Below are 17,475 nucleotides of genomic sequence, written 5' to 3' on the forward strand. Positions count from 1 at the left end.
AACATGCCCAATTCATTGCTTTGAAATTTATATTTGAAACGTCTCTTTGTAAACAGAAAATGTCATTAGGAAAATAAAATGTAAGATTACAGTTTCATTAGAAAGGGCACATGACCCCTCAGGAGGGAGCTGTTGATTTTTACTGTGATTCATTCTGCATTACCATTCTGTAATTCAATGTTTATAGTGATTATTTAACACTGTTTCACACAGATGTACACAAACCCCTCCAGAAATATCAAATGACTAGATTTAGAATAGCCGGGATTTAAGTCATGTCTGGGTAGTGTCTAGATTGGTATCCTATTGTCTTCATTGTAATGCAGTTGTAACAGTTGCTTTGAGTTCTGGTGAAAAGTGGATTCATACATGCAGTGTTCAATGCACCTTGCAGAAGTGCGCAATGCATGCTATGCTTTATATCAAATGCTCATCTACTTGGTCATCTTGGGATTATTATTACAATGATTGGCTGGCAAATTGCAACTTCAGACTTAGCCTTATTCAACCTCAGATGGCTGTTCACATAGAGTGAGCCTTATGCCAGTCATAGAGCTGGTGTGTATGGGCATCTAAGTTTATTTATTTATTTATTTGTTGCTTTTGTATCCCACATTTTCCTACCTATTTGCAGGCTCAATGTGGCTTACATATTACCATTAGCGGTATTAGGCGATTACGGTGAGAACAAATACATGGTATGAATGAATACAAAGTGATAATGTGATGGAATGAGGTACAAGTAGAGTTCAGTTGCGGTCTTTGGTTGCATTGTGTCGCAAATGTCCAGGTTTTTTATGTTGGGTTGGTGGAATATGCTCTTCTGAACAGTTCCGTCTTTAGTGCTTTCCCGAAGTTTAAATGGTCGAAACTAGTTTTTACTACTTTTGGCAATGCGTTCCATATTTGTGTGCTTAGGTAGGAAAAGCTGGATGCATAGGTGGATTTGTACTTGAGTCCCTGATACATGAGTAACTATTCCACCCCCATCCACACTCCACCCAAATGTATGCCTGCCTTTAAAATAGGTACTCCCCTAACAAGGCTCATATATGGTTTTAACCTCCACCTTAACCATATATCATATAGAAATCATTCATATGTTTTTTTATGTTTTTTATCGCCTCAGCAGTGCACATGACCAACTTCACTCTTTTATTGGACATTCAACAGCACCCAAATCCTCACTGGTGATAATATTTTATTAAACTGTTTCTTCATTTACTTATTTAACTGTTCATTTTACTTTTTAATCTCTAAGTTACTTATAAGCAATACTTAACTGGCACTGAACGGTCAGACCAGGGGTTCAACAATGCCCGACATGCATGTTTCGCCCTAAAAGGCTGTGTCAAGGGCTCCCCCTTAGCCGTTCTTAGTACCAGCCTCGCAATGTTTTCTTTCTGGATTTCCTCCTGCCTTTAAAATAGGTACATATTTATAGGATAGTGATTAGATTAATTTTTTTATTTATGCACATAGTAGCAGAGTTTTGGCAGAGCATGGGTAGGACTCGCACTTACACGATACCTCCCGAATCTAGACATGAACATTTTTTCCAGCTCTGTGGCTAGCGTAAATGCTCACATCTAAACACATATGTATGTATGTACCCTGTTATACTAGTATTCTATAATGGAAAGTAATATCTACTTTTCTTCATAGAATAGGCTCTCATTATGTTTCTGCCTTTGTTGTTTGTAAAAAAAAAGGTTTGTGCCTTTGGTGTTTGTGTAAAAAGGTCATATAAAGATACCAGCACTGTCTGTAGTTCAGTTTGTATGCTTCTGCTTGTTTTGGTTTGAGAAATCCAGGGCTGGCCTAAAACTTCCCTCCTAGAACTGAGTAACTTGGCAGCTGTGTGACATCTGCATGAATGATGGCTATGAGTGCATGTGTATACTTTGGCAAGTCACTTAACCCTCCATTGCTTCAGATACAAGTTTTTAGATTGCAAGCCCTACAGGTACAGAAATGTAACTCACCTTGAACTGCTACTGGAAAGGCATGAGCTCTGTCCAAAAATATAGGGATATGTGGTCCAGATAGTATATACTTGTGAGAGTGATCGGGGGACAGTTTTCATTGATTGTCCAGTCTATGGTTTGTGTGTTTATTTTGTAACATCTTGGTACTCGTGTTTGGCAGGCCAAAAATTCAAGTAAGTAATAAATAAATAAATAAGTAAATAAAGGGGTGGGGGGCTGAGGGGGATGTGTGTGGATAATATTTTGTGGTTTGTGCAACAGGTAGGATCTAATAAAGCTGCTTCACAACAGATAAATGCAAAAATGGCTTTAGACTAAGATTTTTTGCAACTACTTCTGAGACCTTTTCTGATTCCATTCCAGTGATATTGAATAGAGTCAAAGGAAAATACTGTGGCATGGGCTGTCTTCTGTGAGTTTCCATGAGGAAAAGAAAGTTTAGAAAGAATACATTTTGTCAAACAGGAAGCCTGCAGAACGTATTCCTGGTCTGAGTTAAAATAAATGTTTTAAAGATAGAAACCCCAAGGAGATTCATAAAAGCCATATATCTAGGTGGAAAAATAAACCTTTTGGGGGTGGAACAGGCATAGATAAGCCTTATCATAGAGCTCCCTAGTCACATATTTCCAGGAGGGAGTCTTGTTTTCAACTTACGTCCAAAGAACATAAAATAAGAACATACGAATAGCAATAATAGGTCAGACCAATGGTCCATCCATCCCAGTATCCTGCTTGCAACAGTGACCAATGCAGGTCACAAGTACCTGGTAGAATCTCAAAGAGTAGCAACATTCCATACTAGCAGTCTCAGGGCAAGCAGTGGCTTCCCCCATATCTCTATCAATAGCAGCCTATGGACGTTTCCTCCAGGAACTTGTCCAAACCTTCTTTAAACACAGATACGCTAACTGCTGTAACAACATCTCCTGGCAACAAGTTCTAGAGCTTAATTATTCTTTGAGTGAAAAAATATTTCCTCCTATTTGTTTTAAAAGTATTACTGTATAACTTCATTGAGGTGATGCACTTAGGGAATAGAAATCCACGGGAGAAGTATGTGTTAGGCAGGGAGAGTCTGATAGGTACGGACGGAGAGAGGGATCTTGGGGTGATAGTATCTGAGGATTTGAAGGCGACGAAACAGTGTGACAAGGCGGTGGCCGTAGCTAGAAGGTTGTTAGGCTGTATAGAGAGAGGTGTGAGCAGCAGAAGAAAGGGGGGTGTTGATGCCCCTGTATAAGTCGTTGGTAAGGCCCCACCTGGAATATTTGTTCAGTTTTGGAGGCCGTATCTTGTTAAGGATGTAAAAAGAATTGAAGCGGTGCAAAGAAAAGCTACGAGAATGGTATGGGGTTTGCGTTACAAGACGTATGAGGAGAGACTTGCTGAACTAAACATGTATACTCTGGAGGAAAGGAGAAACAGGGGTGATATGATACAGACGTTCAAATATTTGAAAGGTATTAATCCGCAAACAAACCTTTTTCAGAGAAGGGAAGGTGGTAGAACGAGAGGACATGAAATGAGATTGAAGGGGGGCGGACTCAAGAAAAATGTTAGGAAGTATTTTTTCACGGAGAGAGTAGTGGATGCTTTGAATGCTCTCCCGCGGGAGGTGGTGGAAATGAAAACGGTAACGGAATTCAAACATGCGTGGGATAAGCATAAAGGAATCCTGTTCAGAAGGAATGGATCCTCAGGAGCTTGGTCAAGATTGGGAGGTGAGGCTGGTGGTTGGGAGGCGGGGATAGTGCTGGGCAGACTTATACGGTCTGTGCCAGAGCCAGTGGTGGGAAGCGGGACTGGTGGTTGGGAGGCAGGGATAGTGCTGGGCAGACTTATATGGTCTGTGCCAGAGCCGGTGGTGGGAGGTGGGGCTGGTGGTTGGGAGGCGGGGATAGTGCTGGGCAGACTTATATGGTCTGTGCCCTGAAGAACACAGGTACAAATCAAAGTAGGGTATACACAAAAAGTAGCACATATGAGTTATCTTGTTGGGCAGACTGGATGGACCGTGCAGGTCTTTTTCTGCCGTCATCTACTATGTTACTATCCAGCTTATTTTCGAAAGTGATCGCCGGCCATTTCCCGACATAAATCTTGAGATGGCCGGCGATTTCGGAAAAGCGGCGAAATCGGTATAATGGAAAGCTGCTTTTTTTTACAGCATCGCCGCTTTCCCGTCGCTTCGCTGGCGAAAGTTCAAGGGGGCATGGCTGTAGATTAGCAAAGGAGGGACATGGGCGGGCATAGGCGTGGCTACCAGATGGCCGGCTTTCGCCGATAATGGAAAATAAAAGCGGCGTTAAGCAGTATTTCGCAGGCTTTACTTGGTCCTTTTATTTTCACGACCAAGCCTCAAAAAGGTGCCCCAACTGACCAGATGACCACTGGAGGGAATGGGGGATGACCTCCCCATACTCCCCCAGTGGTCACCAACCCCCTTCCAAACTAAAAAAAAAATAAAATTAAAAACCTTTTTTGCCAGCCTGTATGCCAGCCTCAAATGCCGTACCCACCTCCATGACAGTTGAATGTGTTGTATCCTCCGACAGCCTTTCCCTGGTTGCGATGTGGCTCTCGGATGAGTGTGACACCTTTTCTGTTAGGTGCTCTGCAGAGTCACATTACCAATGCATTGTGTTGGGTGTAGGGTACTGGGCTCTACTCCCATGGTGCTTTTCCCTCCTGCCAACTAGGTCAGAGTGTGCCCTGTTTTGTTTCCTGTTGTAGTCCATGCAGTAGTGGCCATTTTTGTAAGCCAGTTTTAGTTCCTTTTCCTGTGTTTACCCACGTTAGAGAACGTAGTTCTTACCTTGAATGGTGCTGAAAGAGGGCATTGTACACCATTGTGCCAGCTCTGACCTACTGCTAATCTTAGTACCAGGGCACTCTTTGCCAGTGGGGCACAACCTCTGATCTGCAGTTAACTGTGAGTAAACGTGCTTATTTCAAGAAAGGACTTTTTCAGAGAGATTAGTTAGTCTTCAGGTGTGAACTGGTGTGCCAAAGTTATACAGCAGCAATAAGTCCTAGAGGCTGTATGCAGGTCCCTGGAGCAATTTTAGTGGGTGTTGTACATTTGTGGGTAGTGGGTTTGGGAGGCTAGGGTGGCTGGTTGGTGTCCTGGCATGTCAGGGGGGCCAGTGCACTAACAATGCTGGCTCCTCCCACGGCCAAATGCCTTGGATTTTGCCGGGGTTTGAGATGGCCGACATAACTTTCCATTATCGCTAAAAAACGAAGCCGGCCATCTCAAACCCCGGCCAAATCCAAGGCATTTGGCTGGCCGGAACCGTATTGTCGAAACAAAAGATGGCCGGCCATCTTTTTTGAAAATATGGGTCTGGCAAGCTGTTTGCGGTGCCGCGAAAATACATTGCCGGCCATGTATTTTGCCGGCGCTGTTCGATTATGCCCCTCCACGTTACTATGTTCCTTAGTCTTTGTAGAGTAAAAAAATTGATTCACTTTTACCTATTCTACACCATTTAGAATTTTGTAAACCTCTGTCATATCCACCCTCAGCCATCGCTTTTCCAAGCTGAAGAACCCTAACCTCTTCAGCCTTTCCTCATATGAGAGGAGTTCCATTCCCTATTGTTTTGGGTTGCCCTTCTTTGAACCTTTTCTAATCCTGCTATATCTTTTTTGAGATACAGTGACCAGAATTGCGCAGTTATGTATTGAAGAGTGGTTTTAATGATTTTTTTATTTGTATTTTGTTTTTAAACATGTTTTATTATGTATGTTCATATGGAAACCACCTAGGTTGTAGGTGATATAGACATTTTTAAAATAAATATAAAATATTCAAGGTGAGGTTGTACCAGAGAGCGATACAGAGGCATTATAGTATTCTTCATCTTATTTTCCATCCCTTTCCTAATAATTCCTAGCATCCAGTTTGCTTTTTTGGCCTCCGCTGCACTCTGGGCAGAATATTTCAGCATATTGTCTACAAATATACCTAGATCTTTTCCTTAGGTGCCTGCTCCTAGGGTGGACCCTAGCATCAGAGTAACTATGATTAGAATTCTTCTTCCCAATGTGCATCATTTTGCACACTGTGCAGAAGATTTTCAGCATATTGAAAATGGGTGAAAGTGAATCAATTTTTTTCTCATTCAAAAAATAGAAATACCAGGGGACACTCAATGAAATTATATGAAAATGCTTTTAGAACAAATAGGAGGAAATACTATTTCACTCAAAGAATAGCTTAAGCTCTGGAACTCATTACTGGAGGATGTCGTAACAGCGGTTAGCATATCTGGGTTTAAAAAGGTTTTGGATAATTTCCTGGAGAAAAAGTCTATAGTCTGTTATTGAGATGGGCATGGGGGAAATCACTGCTTGCGCTGGGAATGATAGCATGGAATGTTGCTAGTAATTATGTTTCTGCCAGGTACTTGTGACCTGCATTGGTAACTGTTGGAAGCAGGATACTGGACTAGATGGATCATTGGTCTGATCCGGTATGGCTATTCTTATGTTCTTATGATGACACGTAGACCCTTTTCTTGGGAGTCAGCACGGTCTTTGTAGTCCCTGATTCTACTCACTAAAATTAGTGCTGCAAGTCCCAAAATGTTTTCTATAAAGTTGTTAGAAATCCAGGACTAGCCTAAAATCTCCCTCCTAGAACTTGGGTAGCTTGGCAGTCAGCCGGAGTCTACATCCTTCAGGGATGAATCAGCTAGTATGCCCATAAAGTATGAGCAATAGGGATGTGCATATGTTAGTACACCTTAAAAAACTGAGTGCCTATTACATTCTGGGGATCTTGGAGCATATGCCAGCGGAGGGCCAAAGATGAGGAGTAAAATGGCTGACAGAGATCTCCCGACCTCACCAGCACAGAAAGAGTGCTAGGCTCAAAGCCAGAGCAACATAGCCAGCATGGATAAAATAAGATGGGTGTCAGATGTATGTTAGGCAGCCTAATAGAGGACAGCTATGAAAAGGGGAAGGTTGCTGCTGAAGTAGGGAAAAGAGATTGATTCCAAGGAGAAAGGATGCTTTGATTAGGGGGACGTATTGATGCCGAAGGAATGAGGTTGCTGGCAAAGGGATAGAGAGGGAGATATTGAAACTGGAGGAGTTTGCTGAGGTAAGGGTGAGAGGTTGAAAATGGAGTGGAGGGTAAAGAGTGATGCCAAGGAATGGGGGGTGGGAGGGTTTAGAGATTGCTGGAGAGAGGAGAATCATTCAGGAAGGAGGTGAAAGACTGATGTCAAGGATGGGTGAGGTTGATACCAGAGCAATCTCTGTGACTTCTGTAAGTGTGGGTGCCTAAATGTTACATGGAAGACCACCGAAGTAAAGGAACAGATGTCCACTGTGAAGATTCCACAAGAAGTAGGAGAGAGAGGGTAGTGGATAGGTCGTCCAACTTGAGACAAACATACACCAGAGGATACACTAATCAGTCTTTATTAGTCAAAATTCTGGGACCCGACATGGGACCATGTTTCAGCACAAGGCCTGCATCAGGGGTCCATCAGCCTCTCCATCTTCAGGCTAATAAAGACTGATTATTGCATCATCTGGTGTATGTTTGTCTCAAGTTGGAAGACCTATCCGCTACCCTATCTCTCCTATGCCTAAATATTAGGTATGATGTTGTTTATGCTTGTATTCTATAAAAGAACCTAGGCACCTAGGTTCTTTTATAGAACAGTCTCATACCCAGCGTGCCCAGTTATAGAATTTCCCCCATTAAGATTAGTAAAGCTAGTTTTGGTTTCTTTTTTTTTTGTTTGTTTTTTTATTAACAGTGAAGCCCAATCCTCCATTCAACCTGCACATGGAAATCACAGAAAAAGGTGAACTAAAACTCTGCTGGAGCAACCCTGCACCAGTGCCATACGAGCTTCAATATGAAGTGAGACATTTGGTAAATTCTACTGAAAATGCCTGGCAGGTAATTTTCATATGTTGTTAAAATGATCTATAGAGATGAATATCATAAGAGGTTTTCAGGGACAAAGTCAGTAATATGAAATAGTGGGAATATCAATGACATAATATTAGACATTGAGTGTGGCATACTAAAGGAAATTTTCCTATTTTGTGTCTATGGGGAAAATATTTTAAGGGAAGAGTTCTTATATAGGAATACATCAGAGTGCAAGTATGATGTTATTAGAAAATTTCCTCAACCTGTTTTGGGGACCCTCAGACAGCTGCATATATTAGAATCCCAATATATGCAAATGTACCTCAAGCTTATTCATTGTGGATATCTTAGAAACTGGACTAGTTCTGGGCTCCCCAGAACAAGTTGAGGAATCCCCGAATTAAATAGTTTTGTGTGCATTGTACATAAGGTGCAGTGTACCTGCCTACATATGTTCAGTTTATTCTTGCTGTACACCAGGGATGGACAGCCAAAACTTTTTTTTCATTTCCTTTTCCACGTCATTTGGAGCTTTGATTTGTTTTGGTTAGTCTTCATTTTAGTTTCAAGGCCAATGGGGTCTTTTTACTAAGGTGCATTAATAGATTTATTGAACATTAAATGATAAGATGCCCATAGGAATATAATGGACGTCTTATCATTTAGTGCATGCTAATCATTAGCACACCTTAGTTAAAGCACCCCAATGTCATTAATAGTTCACCCACTTTGCAAAGAGGACACATTCTTCTGGAAAGATTGCACGCATGTACGCACTATTCCGCGAATGTGCAGTGATTCATGCGTGGTATACTGTTTGCAAAGAGGGTGTGCTCTTTCATAAATACTGCATCCTCTTTGGAAAGAGTGCAGACTATTGGCAAAGCACAAAATGTCATGTCTCTTTATCTTTTATTTTAACAGCATGCACCAACACGAGTGGAAGAATAGCCTAGTGGTTAGTGCAGTGGGCTGAGAAGCTGGGGAACTGGGTTCAATTCCCACTGCAGCTCCTTGTGACTCTGGGCAAGTCACTTAACCCTCCATTGCCCCCCAGGTACAATACTTAGGGCCCTGTTTACTAAGGTGCGCTAGCATTTTTCGCTCCACTAAACGCTACTTAGCGCGTGCTAAAAACTCTAGCATGCCTATAGTGCAGCTTAGTAAATAGGGCTCTTAGATTGTGAGCCCACTAGGGACAGAGAAAGTACCTGCATATAATAATTGTAAACTTCTTTGACTGTACCACAGAAAGGCAATATAACAGATCCTTTGACGTTTCCTTTGTTGTTGCAAATGACAACCCATCGCTACTGTACATTGCCTTGATCGTTATGCATACCCCAAAGGAGGCGTACTGGTTTGACCACTAGTATGATGTCTCTAAGCAGTGCTTACTGGTGCTTTAAAAACAAGAATGGAAGAGGTGCAGCCCCAGACCAGTGCCCAAAATGGAACACTTCTTTGGAGGGATCTGGAGGACTGAGAGCTTGAGGTGAAGGTTGTATGGGGATACAGGATCAGAAAAGACCCAAGGTTAAGATCTATCCTGAATCTAACACTCTGGTAGTTGACTCCATGAGTTATTTTACAACACAGCCCATGGGTGCCGGCAAAAAATTCCCATTTTCTGTGTATGGGATCATCTATACATTGATGATAGATTTCCACTGACAGCTGGCCTAGGAATTGTGCCCAGTACTGCTATTAAGCCACTGGCCTGGTCCAACTGTTCTGATTTTGTTGCAAGAGAAAGGCACTGATATAGTCAATGAAAAACAAATTTGTGTTTTGGATCTTGAATAAACAATTGCAATTTGGCATTTCTAAGACTTTTGACTATGTTGCCGGGTTTTACAGATTGTTAGAGAAACCTCTGTGACCATAGATAATAAGCAGCTTGACTCTTCACACTTAGTTCAAGTGCGCTGCAGGAGGCTTCACGGACCAGGATTCTGGAGTGACTGGAGTAGCCTTTATGATCTAAATTCAGAAGGTACGTTGTTCATGTGACATTAGTATTGGTATTTTTGAGGACTCATGGTCCGTATATATTTGTGCTGCAGCATTGATGTTCAAATCTCTCTTGACTCAGTTATGTTGTTCTTGGTCAGGAATCCAGTCAGTCTGTTTTATTCCTCAAATTGTCCTTATTAAAATGTACACTCGAGCTGTGACACCCATACTGTGATAGATATCCCTTTAAATCTCAGGCATTCTCTAGAAAGCTGTCCTTTAATTCTATGTGGACCAGATCTGGATGGATACAGCAAATATTTGAACTAGTTTTGTTCTAGTTTTTTTCTGGTGATAATCCCTATTGAAATTACTGGAATGTTTTCATCAGTAATCTGGAGCTACATTTTGATACATCTGTCATTATTGTAAATAAATGCATTAGAGGTACAGCACAGTGCAGTAGAGAGGCAAGAGGCGGCAAACTACAAGAAATCATAGCAGGAAACAGCCAGAAGCAGACCAGCAATACAGGGGCATAGCCAGACTTGACATTTTTTTTTGGGGGGGGGGCTACAGTTAACCTTGGGGGGGGGGGGGCATTAGGCATATAGTTGTGACTAGTGTTTGGGAGTATACCAAATAGTGCCTTAGAGTGAACTTTATGATGGATTTCTAAGTAAACAGTCTGCTCTGTGTCAACATAAACCATATTCATACTTATGGAAGCTTTGGAAATACTGACATTTTTAAAATCTCTTACTTCAGTCACTCACAGAACACAGACCAATCTTCACCAATTACAAAATAAAGGACCAAAAATTAGAAAAGGAAACACTAAGAAATCACATTCTCTATAAGCAGTACAGCACAGGAGAAATAAAAATACATTATCTACTGTAGGAAGCAAAATGCAAGATCACTTTCTACCCAAAAGTAAAACCCACAAATAAATTATCTGGATACCCATGAATTGTTAAAAACTTGTGGGACACAGTGGTCCTGATATTCAGATTGCAGGAGGCAGCCCGCATAAGCACCGACCCTGGATATTCAATATAGAAATTAACTAAAAGGAGGGACAATTATTTAGTACTATTCTTCAAAGATTAAATAGCAAAGAATAAGAATAGATTTATATTTTTATATATCTGAAATTTCTATTTATTGCTGTGGTGCTATTATCTTGCTCATATAGATGTTACCAAACATGTCCTTATACACATACAAATTATTTTCCACAATACAATGGTTAATGGTAGGCGACTGAGTATTATGAATGATAATAATAAGTTTTTTGTCCTTTATAGCCTCCTACATAGTCCATATTGTGATATCCGCCTTCTCACTCAGGGTGACCTGGTTCTCAATATGCAGATCATATGCAAATTAGTGTGCTACCCCTTCTCGCTCAGGGTGACCTGGTTCCCACTAAGCAAATTAAACAGGTCTTACCAAATGCATATTTCTCAGGCAACTCTTTATTCCAGCCCCTGGGCACACTTCTTCTAGCTTAATACTTTATACTTTCATAGGTCTTCACACTGAGCCTCCCCACACAGATACATGGGCTCAGTACTAACTTCAATACTTTGGGGACTTTTAACCCCAGGCTTTGCAGCCTGCTTCTCTCAGTACTGGGACACACAGTCCCCCCTTCTTTGGACACACAGTCCTTCCTTCTTTGGACACACAGTCCTTTCTTTGAACACACAGTTCCTATAAGTACTGAGGACACACAGTCCAACACTAATGCTTTAGGGACTTCTTACCCCAGGATTTTCAGCCTGCTTGTCTCCTTTGGACACCCAGTCCACCACAAGTCCATAAGGTTAGCCAGTATCTTTCAGGGGGATTTTCTCTTCTTCTGTTGCCAGCTCACTTCTCCTCCTTTCACAACTCAGGTGGGGTATAAAGTGGTTAATTAGCTACACAGGACCCAGCCCATAACCTCCTACACCTGTGGACCTCCCAGGGCTCTCTCCGGTCCTAGCGACCTCCACCTATTCTCCTACTAGCGCCCTCTAGTGGCCTACCCCGGATAGGATAGCCTCTTCCTTATCACAATATCCTCTTCAAATAGTATAAACCATTGTCTCAAATTCAAGAGTTCATGTGGTAAAAAGAAGTTACAAGTCCCGTTATACCGTGTTCTTTCAATCCATGTATATCCTTCATTAACCAAATTCAATGGAGATTTTTGGTCAAACTGTAAATAATATCCTCAAGCTTTTTCCAAACAATCTGTATACAAAACTGTTCTTGCAGCTCTACACAGTGCTGTATTGTATTGGAAATTCAATACCAGGCTGTTTCCGGTGACTGGCATTGAACATCCAAGTAGAACTGAAAGCGGTGAAAAACAAGTAAAGTCATAAACAACACAGTTTATACCAAATTGTTTAACCATCCTTAGGTTTTGTGTTTGGGTTTAACAAGCAATACCATCTGCATGTAAGGTCTGGATAAACATATTTAAACAATTTATGTTGAAGGCATATACCCTAAATATATAATACTTGGTAGCAATAATGAAACAACTTGATAGCAATAATGAAACAGTGATAGAATATTCACATAGCAGGCAGCCAACAGATTTAATTTTCACTGAAAATGATTAACTTTGTGTGAACATAAATGTCATTCAGCTCCAACTGTTTTACTGCTGCTTTCCCTTAGCCATCATTATTCCAGGGACTGACCTATATACAAACATAGAGTCATGAGACAAAGATTAACCCCCCGCCCCCGAACCCCCCCTAAAACAAACAAAAAAACCCCACATGCATTATACAACCAAACAGACTTGAAAAATGAAATAAATATATATCACAGAACTGGAAAATTTTGGCACATTTAGACTGTCTCTGGACTTCTGCATGAAGGTAGCTCTGTCCTCATTATTCAATATCTCTCTCATAAATAGTAGTAGTAAATAATATTAAGTGTATTTTTATAATATACTTCATTCTACAAAACAAAAGGAGCATCTTTCTCTTTTGATCTAGGCACAGGAAAAAAAAAATTAAATATTCCCAGGTTTCAACCTAATTCATGTTTAATGTGGGATATAAATGTCATAAATAAGTAAAATCCATAAATAGAAACTCTGAATGTTGAGCGATTCTCATAATATGATGTCTATTTTAGTGGCCCTTTACCAGGAGCAAAAAAAATCTCTGCACAAACACTACGCATGCTAGGGTATCCGTATAACCAGCCCTTCTAAATGACACACTGATTACAATTTATACCAAATTACTAATGTACCTATGAAAAGTTATTCCATTATTATGCTTCCTCTGTGTGCATCTGTATGCTGCAAAAGCCGTCATGTTTGAAAATGTAAGTGGGATCAAATGAAAATGATATCAACAATAAAGAATGAGAATTTGGAAGAGGTAGCTCATAGGTTTGTGCTTTGTTTTGAGGGTACGGGGAATCGATATGACGGCTACGCAGAGGAGCAGAAAGAGAGATTAACCTCCATGGCTAAGGCTTCAGCTTTTTTTGTCAAGATCCTGTTCCCAATCAAATCTCCTTGGGCAGTGAGCTGCGGTTTCACGGCCAGCACAGAATATAGTTGCTTCCACTGTCCCGGTCCATCTCGCTGCTACGTCCCACTCACAGGAAGTTGAAAAGGTGAAATGAAGCAGTGATGGGACCAAGGCAGCTGTCTTCGGTGCTGCCCGTGCCACTGCGCACTGCTGGAAACGGAGGACAGGAAAGATAGCGAGACCTGAAGGAAGGGAGGAAGAGCTCAGCTGCCTGACTGTGGGGACAGGGAGCAGGGAGCCTGAGGAAGCGGAAAAAAAATGTCTGGCTGGCCACTATTGTTCAGGGGGGGCCTGAGTCAGAAATGGGGGGCCTGGGCACCTGAGGTCCCCTGTAGCTATGCCACTGCAGCAATTGTAGAAAAGTGCAATTTATTTAAAACAAAATACCCATTGTGGCCTTGTTTTGCCTCAACAGGCTGCGTCAGGGGTGGAGGGTAGAGAGGATTTGTAACCAAAGCTTTCCCCTAAAGCAAATTCAATCCTTAACAAATGCAGCACTTACAAAACAGAGCAACATCACTTCCCATTGCCAGCAAGGGTTGGGTGGGGGGGAGGGTACTTCTTTGGCGCTCCTGTAAACAAACTTTGCAAAAGCAAACACATTCCAGATCTATGTAGAAAACATATCATAGTAATAGAAGTAGAAACCGAAGTGCAAGATATTAGAGATGCACATTTCCCAAAGCTGACATATTCCAATTAATACATTCAGAAAATGAATGTGTCTACCTTTGTTGTCTCATTATTGCTTTGGTCCCACTGTCGCTTTTCTGCTTTTCTGTTTTTTTCTTTCCAGGGTCTTCTGTCCTTTTGACATTTCTTCTATATGTCCACCATCCACCTTCCTTCTACTCCCCTTATCCATCTTATCCAGCATCACCCCAGTGTGTTCCTACCCCTCCCCCTCTGTCTCTCTGTGTCCCTTTTCCTGTTCTTCTCCATACCCCATATCTCGTCTCTGTGTCCCTGTTTTTCCCATGACTAGCTTCTCCCTCGCTCTCCCTATTCTCCTGCATCACACTTCTGATCCTTCCCCATCCCAGGGCCAGCATCTCACTCCTTCCCTTTCTCTTCCTTTAGATCCCGGTCGCTTTCTCTCTGTCTTAAGTTCTCTCTTCTCCTAGTCCAGTATCTTGTTTCCCTCCCCCTCTCTCCATGACATTCCCTTCCCCCATGCAGGTCCAGCATTTCTTTCTGCTCCTTCCCTCCCTGCACGGGTCCAGCATCTCTTTCTGTTTCCCCATCCCCTCACAGGTCCCCATTTCTCTCTCCTACCTTCCCCCCCCCCCCCCAAATGTAGCATCTCTCTACTGTTTGTATCGCCCTGTAGCTCCTCCCGCTCACCCCCGGGGTCCTCCAGAACTCCAGAGGCTGACCAGCAGAGGCAGCGATGTAGACACTTCTGCTTGTGCCCGGCCCCACAAGGGCCTTTCCTCTTTCACACCCCAACTCCTGTGACGTCACTTCCTGCCTGTGCTGGTGAACTGCTGGGGCTCTGGAGGACTGCAGTGGGGCCACAGGGTGTTGCCGACCCGCGCACAGTAGGAAGGGAGAGAGTGATAGTAGGCACCTGGGGTGGGGTGGTGTCAATGAAGGGAGTCAGAGATGTGATTTACACCAGGGACGGAGAGCAGAGGACAGTAGGTGGCCCCTACCATTGGATGGTCATGAGCATTTTGCCAGGATTGCTCAATGGTAGCTACGCCCCTGCAATATGTTTAATAGTAGGTACAATACCTTTTACTGATATTATTATTTTGCAGAGAGCTTCAATGATGTATGCATCTTTAATAATAAAATAGTAAATGTGTAACATCAAGAAGTTCTTAGAAATGTTTAGTTCATTTTGATTTTTTAATTGGCTGAACTTTTCCAAACCTCTAATTTTGAACAGGAAGTATCTTGTCCACTGGGCTTAAGATAGTACACTTTTTGCTGGAACTCTGGAAGGGACTGTAACTGCCTGCCTTAATCAGATTTCATTTTTAAAGCTGCTCATATGGTGGACATATATGGCATGCTGGCAGGACATTTGATTCCAGCAAAGGGAAATCTCTCCCTCTCTCTGACATCCGTGAGGATATGAGCTGACCAATGCATATTAAATTCTTGACCCAAACTTTAAGTAAGTACTAGGTCAACTTACATAAGAGAAATGTTGCTTTGTGTAAGAGAGTGTGTGTGTGTGTGTGTGATCGAGAGATAGCAGGTCCTACAAGGGTATAGAAGGAGTTGGCCAGGACATTACTGTTTGTGTTTCCAGTCATCAGTTGTAATGCCGACCATTACACATATTCAAAATGGGAGTCAAAACTAGTTTAGGGAGTCAACATGGGTATCAAAACTAATTTAGGGAGTCAAAACGAATTTAGGGAGTCAAAATGGGAGTCAAAACTAAGTTAAGGAGTCAAACCTAGGAGAAAAAACTAATTTAGGGAGTCAAAACTAGGAATCAAAACTAATTTAGGGAGTCAAAACTAATTTAGGGACTCTAAATGGGAGTCAAAACTAATTTAGGGAGTCAACACTACGAGTCAAAACTAATTTAGGGAGTCAAAATGGGTGTCAAAACTAATCTGGGAGTCAAAACTAAGTTAGGGAGTCAAAACTAGGAGAAAAAACTAATTGTCAAAACTAGGAATCAAAACTAATTTAGGGAGTCAAAATGGGTATCAAAACTAACTTAGGGAGTCAAAACTAATTTAGGGAGTCAAAATGGGAGTGAAAACTAATTTAGAGAGTCAAAACTAGGAGAAAAAACTAATTTAGGGAGTCAAAACTAATTTAGGGAGTCAAAATGGGTATCAAAACTAATTTAGGGAGTCAAAAGCAATTTAGGGAGTCAAAATGGGAGTCAAAACTAAGTTAGGGAGTCAAAACTAGGAGAAAAAACTAATTTAGGGAGTCAAACCTAGGAAGCAAATCTAATTTAGGGAGTCAAAACTAATTTAGGGGGTCACAATGGGTGTGAAAACTAATTTAGGGAGTCAAAACTAATTTAGGGAGTCAAAACTAGGAGAACAAACTAATTTAGGGAGTCAAAACTAATTTAGGGAGTCAAAACTGAAAATCAAAACTAATTTAGGCAGTCAAAACTACTTTAGGGAGTCAAAATAGTCAAAACTAATTTAGGGAGTCAAAACTAAGTTAGGGAGTCAAAACTAGGAGAACAAACTAATTTAGGGAGTCAAAACCGGAGTCAAAACTAATTTAGGGAGTCAAAACTAGGAATCAAAACTAATTTAGGGAGTCAAAATGAGAGTCAAAACTAGGAATCAAAACTAATTTAGGGAGTCAAAACTAATTTAGGGAGTTAAAATGGGTTTCAAAACTAATTTAGTGAGTCAAAACTAAGGGAGTCAAAACTGAGAATCAAAACTAATTTAGGGAGTCAAAACTAATTTAAGGAGTCAAAACAGAGTAAAACTAATTTAAGGAGTGAAAACTCATTTAGGGAGTCAAAATGGGTGTCAAAACTCATTTAGGGAGTCAAAATGGGTGTCGAAACTAATTTAGGGAGTCAAAACTAGGAATCAAAACTAATTTAGGGTGTCAAAACTAATTTAGGGAGTCAAAACTGGGAATCAAAACTAATTTAGGGTGTCAAAACTAATTTAGGGAGTCAAAACTTTAGGGAGTCAAAACTGGGAATCAAAACTAATTTAGGGAGTCAAAACTAATTTAGGGAGTCAAAATGGGAGTGAAAATAATTTAGGGAGTCAAAATGGGAGTGAAAACTAATTGAGGGAGTCAAAACTAAGTTAGGGAGTCAAACCTAGGAGAAAAAACTAATTTAGGGAGTCAAAACTAATTTAGGGAGTCAAAATGGGAATCAAAACTAACTTAGGGAGTCAAAACTAATTTAGGGAGTCAAAGCTGAGAATCAAAACTAATTTAGGGTGTCAAAACTAATTTAGGGAGTCAAAATGGGAATCAAAACTAAGTTGGGGAGTCAAACCTAGGAGAAAAAACTAATTTATGGATTAAAAACTAATTTAGGGAGTCAAAACTAGGAATCAAAACTAATTTATGGAGTCAAAACTAATTTAGGGAGTCAAAACTAGGAATC

The 17,475-nt window shown here is 41.2% G+C and overlaps 1 protein-coding gene across 1 annotated transcript in view; it reads left to right on the forward strand.

The window, feature by feature from the left end:
• LEPR (leptin receptor) overlaps nucleotides 1-17,475 on the forward strand; it is a 204,665-nt gene that overhangs the window by 55,169 nt on the left and 132,021 nt on the right. Inside the window, exons 5-6 of the mRNA XM_030207748.1 lie at nucleotides 7,772-7,917; nucleotides 9,754-9,889. Coding sequence (XP_030063608.1) covers nucleotides 7,772-7,917; nucleotides 9,754-9,889 — 282 coding nt within the window. The remainder of the gene's footprint in view (nucleotides 1-7,771; nucleotides 7,918-9,753; nucleotides 9,890-17,475) is intronic.

The sequence above is a fragment of the Microcaecilia unicolor genome, chromosome 6 (assembly GCF_901765095.1).
Source record: "Microcaecilia unicolor chromosome 6, aMicUni1.1, whole genome shotgun sequence".
NCBI lineage: Eukaryota > Metazoa > Chordata > Amphibia > Gymnophiona > Siphonopidae > Microcaecilia > Microcaecilia unicolor.